Source organism: Mixophyes fleayi, chromosome 1 (assembly GCF_038048845.1).
Source record: "Mixophyes fleayi isolate aMixFle1 chromosome 1, aMixFle1.hap1, whole genome shotgun sequence".
NCBI classification, from domain to species: domain Eukaryota; kingdom Metazoa; phylum Chordata; class Amphibia; order Anura; family Limnodynastidae; genus Mixophyes; species Mixophyes fleayi.
Window position 1 is genome coordinate 114646616 of NC_134402.1, and position 13177 is coordinate 114659792.

At 39.3% G+C, this 13177-nt stretch overlaps 1 protein-coding gene across 1 annotated transcript; it reads left to right on the forward strand.

The window, feature by feature from the left end:
• Positions 1-4541: 4541 nt before the first annotated feature.
• PCDH18 (protocadherin 18) lies at positions 4542-11658 on the forward strand. The gene is made up of 4 exons (XM_075199818.1): positions 4542-7506; positions 7908-7993; positions 8119-8285; positions 10490-11658. Exons 1-4 carry the CDS (start codon positions 5008-5010, stop codon positions 11176-11178), a joined length of 3441 nt encoding a protein of 1146 aa, XP_075055919.1. The 5' UTR covers positions 4542-5007; the 3' UTR covers positions 11179-11658.
• Positions 11659-13177: the final 1519 nt, after the last annotated feature.

Sequence of the window (13177 nt, forward strand, 5' to 3'; positions counted from 1 at the left end):
TTTTTTTTTTTCTTTTTAAAAAAGTGCCATAACGTTTGAAAGGGCTTTTAAACACACAAATATTTCCAATTATTGTATGAAAGAGAGTGTTCTTTCAGTGCTGAAAACTGTTTGGAAAAGGTTTATCTTTTTTCTTTTTTTCTCCCTTTTTTTCTAAGCTTTAATAAATTCTGACCGTGAACCAACAAAATTAGATTATCTTTCAATCCTCTTCAGTCCAACTTTGACTGGCCACCGACTAGCTTTTGATGTATATAAAGAGGTGCAGTAAAGCCTGCAGTGATATAATTATTGACTTGAATTGTCAAAGTTTCAGCCAGATGGCTATGGGCATCCCGAGCCCCAGTTTCTGGTATTAGGATTGCTTTGCCTATATGATTTGTGGAGACTGGGGGATCAACAGACACTTAAAGGGAAGCAAACTTGTAAAACAGTATTATTCATGAGGAGAAAATGTTCATCGGCGTGACCCAATGCTAAATACATTCATTTTAGTCATTTCTATTCTGCGCAATTGGCCACACGGCGCTGGTTTGTGAAAGAAGAGAACAATGCTATATAAAATGCTTTTGAATTCTTAGAGGTAGGAGGCTCCGTGCTGGGCATCTAGTCGCCTGTTCAGAAAGGGAAACCGTATTATGATTTTACTTAAAAAAATCCTGCAGAGAAACCTAGGGGAAGGAAATCAAAGAAACAGTTACTGTGAGAGTAGTAGAATAAACGAGATGGAGAAAGATGAGGCTGGAATGTGTTCCACATACAGTAAATATGTGTATCAAGCCAGAGAGGAGAGGCAGGAGACATTGCATCTAAGCAGGAGGAAAGGTTGGGTAGAAAGTAAAGAAGGAAAAAATATACTTGTCAGAAATAATCTCAGAGTAATGTGGTAACTTTCCCCAGGTTACGTGGATATATCAGAGTCAGACTGTAAATGTGTCTGCAGACCGTGACAGAAAAGGAGAACAGAGCAGAGACAGATTGGGAGAGGATGGAGGGAGGGAGAGGAGAACTGTAGAGGAAGGAAGGGTGAATAAAGTAAGAAAAAGGGAATGTCATTAATGGAACAGAAAGGAGGAGAGTTAAGGATAGGAAAGAGTGACATGGAGAAAGAAATGCAGTGTAGATTAATAAAAAAAAAATGCAAAGGAGTGGAGAAAGAGAATGAGATTAAAATGTATCTGTGTGTGTGTTCGTGTGTGTGTCTCTGTGTGTGTGTGTGTATGTGTGTGTGTGTGTGTGTGTGTGTGTGTGTGTGTGTCTGTGTGTGTGTGTGTGTCTGTGTCTGTCTGAGTGTGTCTTCTTGTGTGTGTCTGTGTATGTTTGTGTGTGTGTGTGTGTCTGTGTATGTCTGTCTGTGTGTGTCTTCTTGTGTGTGTCTGTGTGTGTATGTTCATGTGTGTGTGTGTGTGTGTGTGTGTGTCTGTCTCTGTGTGTGTTCTTGTGTGTGTCTGTGTGTGTATGTTCGTGTGTGTCTGTGTGTATATGTGTCTGTGTGTATATGTTTGTGTGTCTGTGTGTGTGTGTGTGTGTGTCTGTGTCTGTGTGTGTGTGTCTGTGCATGTCTGTCTGTGTGTGTCTTCTTGTGTGTGTGTGTCTGTGTGTGTATGTTAATGTGTGTGTGTGTTCTTGTGTGTCTGTGTGTGTATGTTCGTGTGTGTGTCTGTGTGTATATGTGTCTGTGTGTGTATGTTCGTGTGTATGTTCGTGTGTGTGTCTGCCTGTGTGTGTGTGTGTCTGTGTGTGTGTGTGAAAGAGAAAGAGAGAGAGAGAGAGAGAGAGAGAGAGAGAGAGAGAGGGGGAGGGAGGGAGAAGAGAGGGAGTGATAGTGAGAGGGATAGAGAGGGAACTAGAGAGAGAGAGATAGAAAAGGAGAGGGATAATTATGTCTGTGTGTGTGTGTGTAAGAGAGAGAGAGAAAAAAAAGGGGGATATTTATGTCTGTGTGTGTGTGTGTGAGAGAGAGAGGGGGAGCAAGAGGGTGGGCTAGTGACATGGCAGAACATAAGAAGAAAGAATGGTAGTGGAAAAAGTGGAGAGCTGAGTGGAAAAGAAAAAGAAACAAAAATGACATTAAAACGTGAAGTGAAGTGTTTTGTACATATTAGCTTTGCCTAGCATGATATGTTCCTATTGATAGGTACACAGAATGCTGGGCTCCAACTTAAATACGGGCACAGAAGCACAGCCCTGCAAGTATTTTGTAAATCTAGTCAAGGTTATGAAGATTCACTTAACAGAAAGTAGAAAAGAAAATCTGAGGATAATGCGTCGCAGTTCCATGCTGGGCTTTATTTAAGTTTGTTACATGATAACATTTCCAAGTAAACCTCCCACTGTGTGACTAAGCCATAGAAGAGTGAATTCTCATCTGTTGTGCTGCTATCACTTCTCCCCTGCACTTTCGAATTTTCTTTGCAAATAAAGCACTTACAAGAGAAGCTGCCATCTGAAAAATCCACTGATAGTCTCTAGAAGTTCAATTGCCTAATGGAAGATCAGAATGAGTACTTTCTGGCACTTCAGGCAGGTAAATTAAAGGGGGTATTTGTCAAGCGAAGTAGAAGACACTATTAGCACACCTCCTGTTATTTGCCTGCAATTTTGCTTGCAAGCACAATTTAACCATATTACTTCCATCATTTGATTCACACGTTTCTCGAAGAACCACTGAAATGCATTTGTAGTCATGCATTAAGGAGCTGAATTGATAAAGGCACCGAATGTTCATTTTGAAGTTATGAAATGTGTCTATTTTTATTTTTTGACATGACATGCCCTTGTTTCCTCTTTCTTTCCGTGTGATACCACACTGGGAAAATGCAGTCGAACCGACCAGCTTTTAAGTTAATTTTTTCTTCACCAGCTGTATTATGTTTGTGTTTGAGCTCAATATCCTTTTCACTCTATGCAATATCTCTCACACTCGATTTAATCACAATATTTAAAGCAGCCCTGAGAAGCAACCTCACTCTCACTAAGTTCATCGTAGTGACTGTAATGAATCTTACTCGCATGATGTATATACTACTCCTAGAATTAATCAGAACCCCTTTATTGTTAGAGTTTACCAACAATAGTCAGAAATTAGTTGCCAAATTAGAGGTCAGTCTTAATCATTAAAGAGTCGTTGTACCGACATTAAAGTCCCCTGAAACAGAAACACCAACTTGAAAAGTCTCACTTAGTGCAAACTAATGTTACTCACTGACAGTCTTATAATAGTCACCCTAGTAGTCTACTGTTCTTGGATTTTCATCCTCATTTTCAAATCCCACACATGTGCTTTGTTGGCCTCCATTAAAAATAATGCCTCACTGAAATCCAGCATTCCTTAAAGGAAATCAGTCAAATACCCTTGCAATCGCACGCTTAATAAGTAAGTTTCTCTAGTAAAAAAAAACTATCTTAGTCCCACTAATTCAGATATCACCAGTCAGCCCACAAAACCTCGTCCTGTCCCATTGAAAAGAGCAGTATCAAACTTTGGATGAGCATTAATTCACTCTTATCCATTTTCTGATTCGCAAAATAAAGTGTCATTCTGAAGTATGTTGTGTGTGTTCTGTTAGCTGCAGCAATAATGGTAGAAGGGCAGAACACGAGGTTTTGTGGAATTCTTTCCTTATCTAAAATAAAGTGCTGCTAAATGATATATATATATATATATATATATATATATATATATATATATATATATATATATATATATATATTGGTAGAGGTAGGTGTCAAACAGATGACTGATAATAATCCCCCATTGAAAATTTATGGATTATGTCACTGTACAGACCTGAGGACTGGTAAAATAAATCAAGTCTGTATGGGTAAGATGTCACCCTACAGGAAGAGAGATGGGCAAATTAAATTAAAACCAGGGAACACAAGATTTGTTTTACATATAATCTAAGCATAGGCTATTTGTCAAAGATTTCAGATTGCAAAACAGAGACAAGTAAATGCATTATGTATATTGAGAAAAAATAACAGAAATATATATATATATATATATATATATATATATATATATATATATATTCAGGTGACAAAATTTCATACTTTCTGCTGTGTTTTAGCTTTTAGTCTCCCTTTCTAAACTGAAAACTTTTGACAAATGTATTGTTAATAATACTTTACATTCATTCGGAACCTTGACAAGATAAAAGGAACAGGGATATTATATACTGAATAGTCTGCAGTGCAGAATCATCCTTCACATCCAATAGAAAGCAGAAAATAACAGCATGGGAGAGACTGAAAGGAACGACCTCAGATGAATTCTAAACTTGGATTGCTATAAAATCCTCATACATAGCTGATCTCTCTGAGAGTGTGTCTCATATTATGGGCGTGATTAGGGTCTCTGCATATCGGAGTGATATGAGTGAAGGGACAAAAAAGCCCTGATTTAAAGTTTTTCTTTTGCAATTTGTCCCCCCTTTGTTACGGCACGCTCGCAAAAGTGAATGCAGTGGGAGGAGCGCCTCTTTCTCCTTGGCTCCCCCCAGCACATTCTCCCGGTACTAATGTGACTTCACTGTCCTTTGATTTGGAAAATAGCTGATTGGCTGGAAGCGATTCAGCACATGCAGAGCAAGAGCTTTGTCTGAGTTGAAGTGAACTTGTAGAGATTTTAGTCTGGAGTCAGCAATCAAGGGTGTTTAGTCTGCTCAGAGCTGTAAGAGAGAAAGAGGATCTCAGAGGGAAAAGAAAGAACTGCCGATTCAGCAAGACCCCTTCAATCCATGGATACAAAACTGCACGTGAATGAAATCCTGATGTGAGCACTGGTGTACTGGAGCTGGGCAGGGGAGCTAATGGAATTACCGGACTACTGCTGCTGCTGCGGCTGATAACATCTCATCAGCAAACCCCGGTGCATGTAGAAAGTTTGGGCACTCCATAGCATCTCGCTATAGACTGTATTGAAGAATTCAATGCATACTGACTTCAGATTACCTAAACAACTTGGAACTACGGTCTATTAATTTTCTATTTCGCTTGGTGGGAATGGATCACTGTGATTCTACGAGACATTGGATCGGTAGGAAAATGAACTCTGTATTATTCTTTGCATTACTCATGTCCATGAATCGATATGTCATCTGCAAGAATTTAAAATACAGCATCTACGAGGAGCAGATGGTCGGATCTATAGTTGCCAGGCTAGCGGAGGATGTGGCTGATGTGTTGTCCAAGTTACCTAACCCTTCCTCGGTTCGTTTTAAAGCTATGCAGCGGGGGAGTCCACCCCTGCTAATAGTACAGGAGGATAATGGGGAAATAAGCATCGGAGCTAAGATTGACCGGGAGCAGCTGTGCCAGAAGAACTTGAATTGCTCCATAGTGTTTGACGTGATCACACTGCCAACACAGCATTTGCAGCTTTTTCATGTGGAAGTTGAGGTACTGGATATCAATGACAACGCTCCCCACTTTTCCAGAGCCCTCATCCCTATTGAAATCTCTGAGAGCGCGGCTGTGGGTACCAGGATCCCCCTGGACAGTGCTTTTGACCCCGATGTTGGGGAGAACTCTCTCCATACCTATTCTTTGTCAGAAAACGAATATTTTAAGATCGAGGTAAAAACCAGGACTGATGGCGCCAAATATGCAGAACTTATTGTGGTCAGGGAGCTGGACAGGGAGCATCAATCCAGCTACGAGCTCCAGCTCACTGCTTCAGATATGGGAGTGCCCCAGAGATACGGCTCAGCCATCCTCAAAATAAGTATCTCCGATTCCAATGACAACAGCCCAGCGTTCGAGCAGAAGTCTTACGTTATTCAGTTACCTGAAAATTCACCAGTTGGCACATTACTTATAGACCTCAATGCTACCGACCCAGATGAGGGCGCTAATGGGAAGGTGGTGTATTTATTTAACAACAACGTGTCCCCCAAAATTACAGAAACTTTTCGAATGGACCCTGAAAAGGGCCAGCTGACACTAATTAAGCAAGTGGACTATGAGACAACTAAATCATATGAGATCGATGTTCAGGCCCAGGACATGGGGCCCAATTCAATTCCAGGCCACTGTAAGATTATTATTAATGTTGTGGATGTTAATGATAACAAACCCGAAATTAATATCAATTTGATGTCCACTGGTAAAGAAATTGCATACATTTCAGAAAGTGCACCTCTGGATACCTTTGTGGCCTTGGTAAGGGTACAAGATAGAGATTCTGGACTGAATGGAGAAATTGTCTGCAAACTGCATGGACATGGACAATTTAAGCTGCAAAAAACCTATGAAAACAACTATTTAATATTAACCAACTCTACACTTGATAGAGAAAAGAGGTCTGAGTATAGTTTAACAGTGATAGCAGAGGACAGAGGGCTGCCAAGTCTCTCCACAGTGAAGCACTTTGCAGTGCAGATAAGTGATGAGAATGACAACCCACCACGGTTTCAGACCAACAGATATGAGATTGTTACTGTTGAAAATAATTCACCTGGTGCACATATTACATCTGTTAGGGCCACAGATCCAGATCAAGCTGAAAATGGTCAAGTGACATATGTCATTCTTGAAAGTTTTATTCAAGGTAGCTCTATTACAACATATCTAACTATTGACCCCTCTAACGGTGCAATATATGCACTTAGGGCATTTGACCATGAAGAAGTCAATCAGATTGTCTTCACCGTCCAGGCCAGAGATAGTGGAGACCCTCAACTGGTCACTAATGCTACAATGGTGCTCACTGTTGTGGATGAAAATGACAATGCTCCAGTTATTGTGGCCCCTGCACTGCACAACAGCACAGCAAAGATTTCAGTCCCAAGGGATGCTGAAAGTGGATTCTTAATTACCAAAATAAAGGCCACGGACAGGGACTCTGGCATGAACTCTGAACTTAGCTGTTCAATTTCAGCTGGAAATGAATACAATGTTTTTCTTATTGATCCAAAATCATGTGAAATATACACCAATATGAGTATGGAGACCTTCCCATTCCAGGAATGGGACCTTTTAGTTTCAGTACAAGACAAAGGGACACCTCCACGTACCACTAAAGCACTTCTTAAATGTCATATTCTTGAAACTCCTGATGCTGCTGGCAGCACCGAGGCCAGTTATGTTAACCAGGCCTATATGGATGTCTCAATGATCATTATCATTTCCTTGGGGGCTATTTGTACAGTTCTTTTAGTCATCATGGTCATTTTTGCCACAAGGTGTAACAGAGAGAAGAAAGACAATAGATCTTACAACTGTAGGGTGGCAGAGTCAACTTATCAGCATCATCCAAAGAGGCCTTCCAGACAAATTCACAAAGGGGACATTACTTTAGTGCCTACCATGAACGGAACCCTGCCTATCAGATCCCACCATAGGTCTTCTCCTTCACCATCCCCTACTCTGGAACGTGGCCAGATGAGCAGCAGGCAAAGTCATCACAGTCGCCAATCACTCAACAGTCTTATGACAATATCATCTAATCATGTACCAGATACCTTCTCTTTGGAGCTGACCCATGCTACACCTGCTGTGGAGGTAATTATGGCCTCCTTAAAGTTAGTTACAATAAACAGTGTCAAAAGAAGATACTTTTAAATAGAATAATACATGTTTTGCTCCCAAGATACTCTGCACTGTGAAACAATGTTTAAATTATAACACCTTTTTCCAATCCGTTTATAGCTACTCATTTCATGCAATTGATACAGTTTCAGTTTAATTGGTAACTTTAAATTGTTAGATATGACAGAGGATTTAATATACCCTGTTAGCAAAGTATGATTTCAAAATAGTTTCTGCATATGAACCCAAAAAGAGTGGCCAGGACCTATCTGTTTATCTAACATTTGCTTACAGCAGTAGATTTAGAATATACTATGGCTATTGTTGTACCACCTTATAGTCTATAATATTTTTTTTATTATGTCTCTTGGCAGGTTTCCCAACTGCTTTCCATGCTTCACCAGGGACAGTACCAGCCAAGACCAAGCTTTCGAGGAAACAAATATTCTAGAAGCTACAGGTGAGATGTCAATAAGTGTTTGTTTCATCTAAAGATTTACAAATAAAAAGCTCTATTCTCAGCTGAGCTTTTTATTAGTAAATATATATGCTTATATAAACACTTCTTTCCATCCTGGCCTGCAGATATGCCCTTCAAGACATGGACAAATTTAGTCTGAAAGACAGTGGTCGTGGGGATAGTGAAGCTGGAGACAGCGATTATGATTTGGGCAGAGATTCTCCAATTGACAGACTTCTGGGAGAAGGATTCAGTGAACTTTTCCTTACTGATGGCCATAGAATTCCTCCAGGTAGGTTTTGCTGATATTTCCTGTCTAATTTGTTTGTTGTTTCTTTCTGGCTGTCAGTTTGATACACAAGAGAGAAAGGAGAAAAACACGCACACACATACATACAAACAACACAAAGGAAACCTTTAAACTCTGCACTTTTCCCTGTGTGCTTCTTTCTGCTCACAGCAACAGAACACAGCTGGTATAGATGAGACAGCAACAATATTGAGCATTTTGCCCAAAGCAAAAGCAGTTTTAGCTAAGCAGTATTTTTTATTCTCATGTGAATCTATGCTAAAAGGTTAAGCCAGGGGAGATAGCACTAGCTTAGTGTCAGCATTGAGAGTAAACATGTTTTGAATATTTAGCTGGAAATGATACATTACTTAACCCTTTCATGGAAAGAGAATCAATAGCACAGACAACTTTAGGGCAGGGCAGACAGGACATTTATTTCTGAGTATTCAGCACTTTGTGTGTGTGTATATATATATATATATATATATATATATATATTCATTTTTGTAATATGAATTTCTTTTTAACTGAAATGTTTGTCCAGCTGAATTCTATGGGGCCTATTATTTATATAACATTGTGATTTTCACAGCTTACTGTAAAGAATATAAAACAAAAACATGTATTAATACATCCTAAGGGTCAGTGTGCCATTTATTTTCTGGGACACCAGTGTGCTATTGTTCTGGGGCCCCGAAAAAAGAATGTACTCCATGTTCCAAAATGACGCACCTCTGATTTAGAAGATGTTATTGATACTAGGATATTATTTGATTTTAATGCCAGCTGAGATGGTCTGTGCTGCAGCCCTCACGATTCCAATTAGCAGAAATGTAACAGAGCGCCTCTATCAAATAAATGTCATGTGATATAACGAATCCTGCTTTATTACAGATGAACCTTGTTAACTTAATTCCCAGTGCTGCAAAATCAAAAGAAAGCAAAAAATGAAAGCATCATATGATGTTTTAATGGTTAGGGATGCAGCTTTTCTGTCTGTGTGTGAACAATCAATACTTGTTCACAAATCAGGAACATGGAGACTTTTTCTTACCACATGCTACAATCCTAGGAATTAAGGGGTGGACTAGACCACAATAGCCGTATGATTACAGAAAACATTTCTTTGTGAGCCATCTACAGATGATTCTGCTGAATGTTTAGCATGAACACCCCGTCCCTCCAAGGTCACTCTACACAAGCACAATTCTGACTTTACTGCTTCCATTTTGTTTATGCACTAAACAATACTCTTTTATTAGGCAAACAGCAGCTAGTGTGGCACCACACAAGTTAGGTATCATAGAGGGGTGTTTACTAATCTATTTAAGAATGTCAGCTAAGTGCAAAGGGTTTTTGGAGAACAATGAATTAGGGACCCTCCCCCCACAGAAAGTGACAGCATTCCCTCCACATAGCCCCCAGCTCCTGCTGTCCTCAGTTGTAAGGGTCCCGCAGATGGAACCTATGTTCAATGTGGTCGTATGCTGTATTCCAGCCAGGCCATCTGTCCTCTTGCATTGTTTTCTCTTGCCTTTTCATCGTATCCAATGCGCTGTTTCAGTAATTTCACCATGGTGTCTGTTAGTTTCATCCAAATACACCTGGGTTTTTTTTTTTATTCTAGCTAAATAATACCAATTGCTCAAAAGCTTACATTAACCCTTTACTCTTGAAAACACTGCTCACACACTGCTGCCTGATACATTATATTTACCCAGGTGTTAACAAAAATGTAACAAGATGTGTTGGCAGCTGGGGTATATAAGACACATTGGACTTAGTAATATCTAGAAAAATCAGATAGTTTGTAGGAGATGATACATAATGACATTTGGGCTCCAAAACGAGTCTAGTGGAAAAAAAATGTAATTCCTTTTTATAGTATTGTAGCAGGTGCTGTCAGGAAGGAAATGAATTTATGATAGCCGTATATTGGAAAATGAGAAGTGATCCATGGCATAACTTATGCTAACACTGTGTCCAGGAAAATGTGTATGAGCGCAGACTGTGCCTCCTGTTGAAATAATAAACGATTCTGAGTGCAAAAAATGCAAAATCTATTTATAGTTTATATGTGACTATGCTACATATGGGATGAAGATCAGTTATTATTTAATAATTAGTTAATTTATTATAGTAAATATGAAACAAAGTCTGTTAATATGTCACATCAAAATTACTTTTTGTTTTGTTTGTTCCAGTTATGAGGTTTTGCACAGATGAATGTCGAGTTTTAGGACACTCAGATCAGTGCTGGATGCCACCTCTTCCCTCTCCATCATCAGATTATAGAAATAACATGTTCATTCCTGGAGAAGAGGTCCAGCCTCTTCAACAGCCACCTCCACACAACCAACAACAGGCACAACAACAGGCCCCTCTGCTTGAGGAAGACATGCTTACAATTGATCAGAATGAGAAGAAAAAGAGTTTTTCTACCTTTGGCAAGGAGTCTCAGGAGGAGGATGCAGCTGACGCGTGCACATCTTCTCTCCTCACCGAGATGAGCAGTGTTTTCCAACGCCTGCTACCTCCCTCTATGGACAACTACACTGAATGTAGTGAAGTTGACCACTCAAACTCTTTAGAACGGAGGAAAGGCCAAGCGCCTGCTAAGACTGTAAGTTACCCCCAAGGGGTTGCCGCATGGGCGGCAAATACGCATTTCCAAAATCCCAACAATGTTGGTGGACCTTCTTTAGGAATTCACTCCAGTGCGCAGCCATCATCAAAGTGGTTGCCAGCTATGGAGGAGATCCCAGAGAACTATGAAGAAGATGACTTTGACAATGTTCTCAACCATCTGAATGATGGTAAACATGAACTAATGGATGCTAGTGAACTGGTGGCTGAAATAAATAAACTGCTTCAAGATGTGAGGCAAAATTAAGTGACTTACCATCTTTTTCCATATTTATGGAGTTCTGGAACAATCATCAAAACTTATTGACAGTTGGTTGCATTTATAAAAATGTGTCTGTGTATGTTAAATATTCAAATGCTGTATTTTCATATGTACACAAAACGAGTGTGACTATTGCTATCTGTATTTTAAAAATACATTTGTATCTTATATTTATGTGTAATTTAAAAATAAATACATTTTATTTTTGTATTTCGTATGGCATGTTTTACTGCATGTATAAATTTTGGACTTTCCCTCATTATAAATCCAAATAATCAAACAGGTCTGAGGATTCCTGTACAACAGCAGGTCATTGTATTTTGGGATTTACTTCCTAAAGACATACAACTTAAATATGCAAAGCTTCCTTCAAGTAATAATTTTATATATTGACCTGCCACTTGTAGATATGATTACCACTTGTTTTCATTTTACACTCTAAAAATAAAATCTTTTCACAATTAATTTTCATCTCATCGTTTGTTATTTTTTACGGGCATGTTTTAGCTGAAGTTAAGTAGCCTGCTAGCCTTGTCCAATCTATATGTAGACTAACAAACCTTACAGATTCAACTGACATGAAGAGAAGTAGTTTAAAAGGAAACAGTAAACACAAAGAGAAACACATTATGACCCCAAAAGGTTGTGAAGATTCTGAAAGTGTATTTATCAATACTAGCTTGGGGCTGTCCAAATGATGACCAATAGGTCAATTGTGGCCCTCCAAAGCTTTTCGGTGTTTATCCCCCATCACTGATAATCAACATAGAAGCTTATGAGTGACATTTTTATTTGAAGTTATAAGACCTCATTTAGAGTCTGACGCAAAGTCCGTTTTAGGTGCATCCAACAAAAAAAATCGCTATCACGCATGTGCAGAAATCCCCAAATCCGCCTGCATCTTCGACACAATTAACACTTGCGACAGCTTGCGACTCACTACGAGAGAATGGGAGGAAAGCGGAATTGTAAAGGAGTGACCTTGTAAATAAATCCTAATCACAGTGAGGCGCAGACGCAACACACATCAAAACAGGGCTAAAGCTGTGCGGCAGGAATTAGGTGGCGCAAGCGGTTAGCTAGCTGCAGGAACTGCTCACAGCTCGATAGGGTATTGCGAGTGGGACTCAACTAGGGTTGCTTGCCACTCGTAATACCCTACCAAGCTGCGGCACACTCCCACTCCTACACTTCTTACACAGACTTTTCATCCGACTCTAAATGAGGTCCATAATGTATACACTGCCCACCTCATGCACTGAGGAAGGCAGTGCGTACATCACTAATGTAGTATCTGGGCAACCCATGGCTGTGGATGACAAGTGATTGGATGTGAGCAATGATTAAATCAATATGTACCTCACTCTTTCTACTCTGTGCCTTTACTTTGACAATTGATGTGAAATACGTAGAAGTTGTATTTCTGCCGAGTATGTACCAACCCATTTAATGTGAATTTAAGTAAGAGACACCACTGTTAGAATCACATCTTCACAACAATTATTGACTATTTTTTTTTTTGGAAGAAATAATACACTTACATGTTTCTGCATACAACTTCAACGTATTTCACATTAATTGTCAAAGTAAAGGCACAGAGTAGAAAGAGTGAGGTACATATTGATGTAATCATTGCTCACATCCAATCACTTGTCATCCACATCAGCCCAGTGCACACTACTCTTTAAGGTGTCTCCATGATCACTGCTATGTAATAAAATGAGCAGCTTTAATGTTTATCTATTGCCTACACATTAGGAAGGAGTCATTTTATAGGCTTAAACAATCTTCAGCGTATGAATTTATTAGGAATTACTGGCTTAATTGAGGCTTGATCAACAAAGTGCTTCGTGCCTCAGTGATATTATTTCCTAGGTAATTAATATGCTGCAAAATCATGAATATTGGCCCAAACCAAAAAATACACACTTTAACACTAGTTTTAACACTTAACATTAGTTTTACACTAGAAGGTTTTCAACCA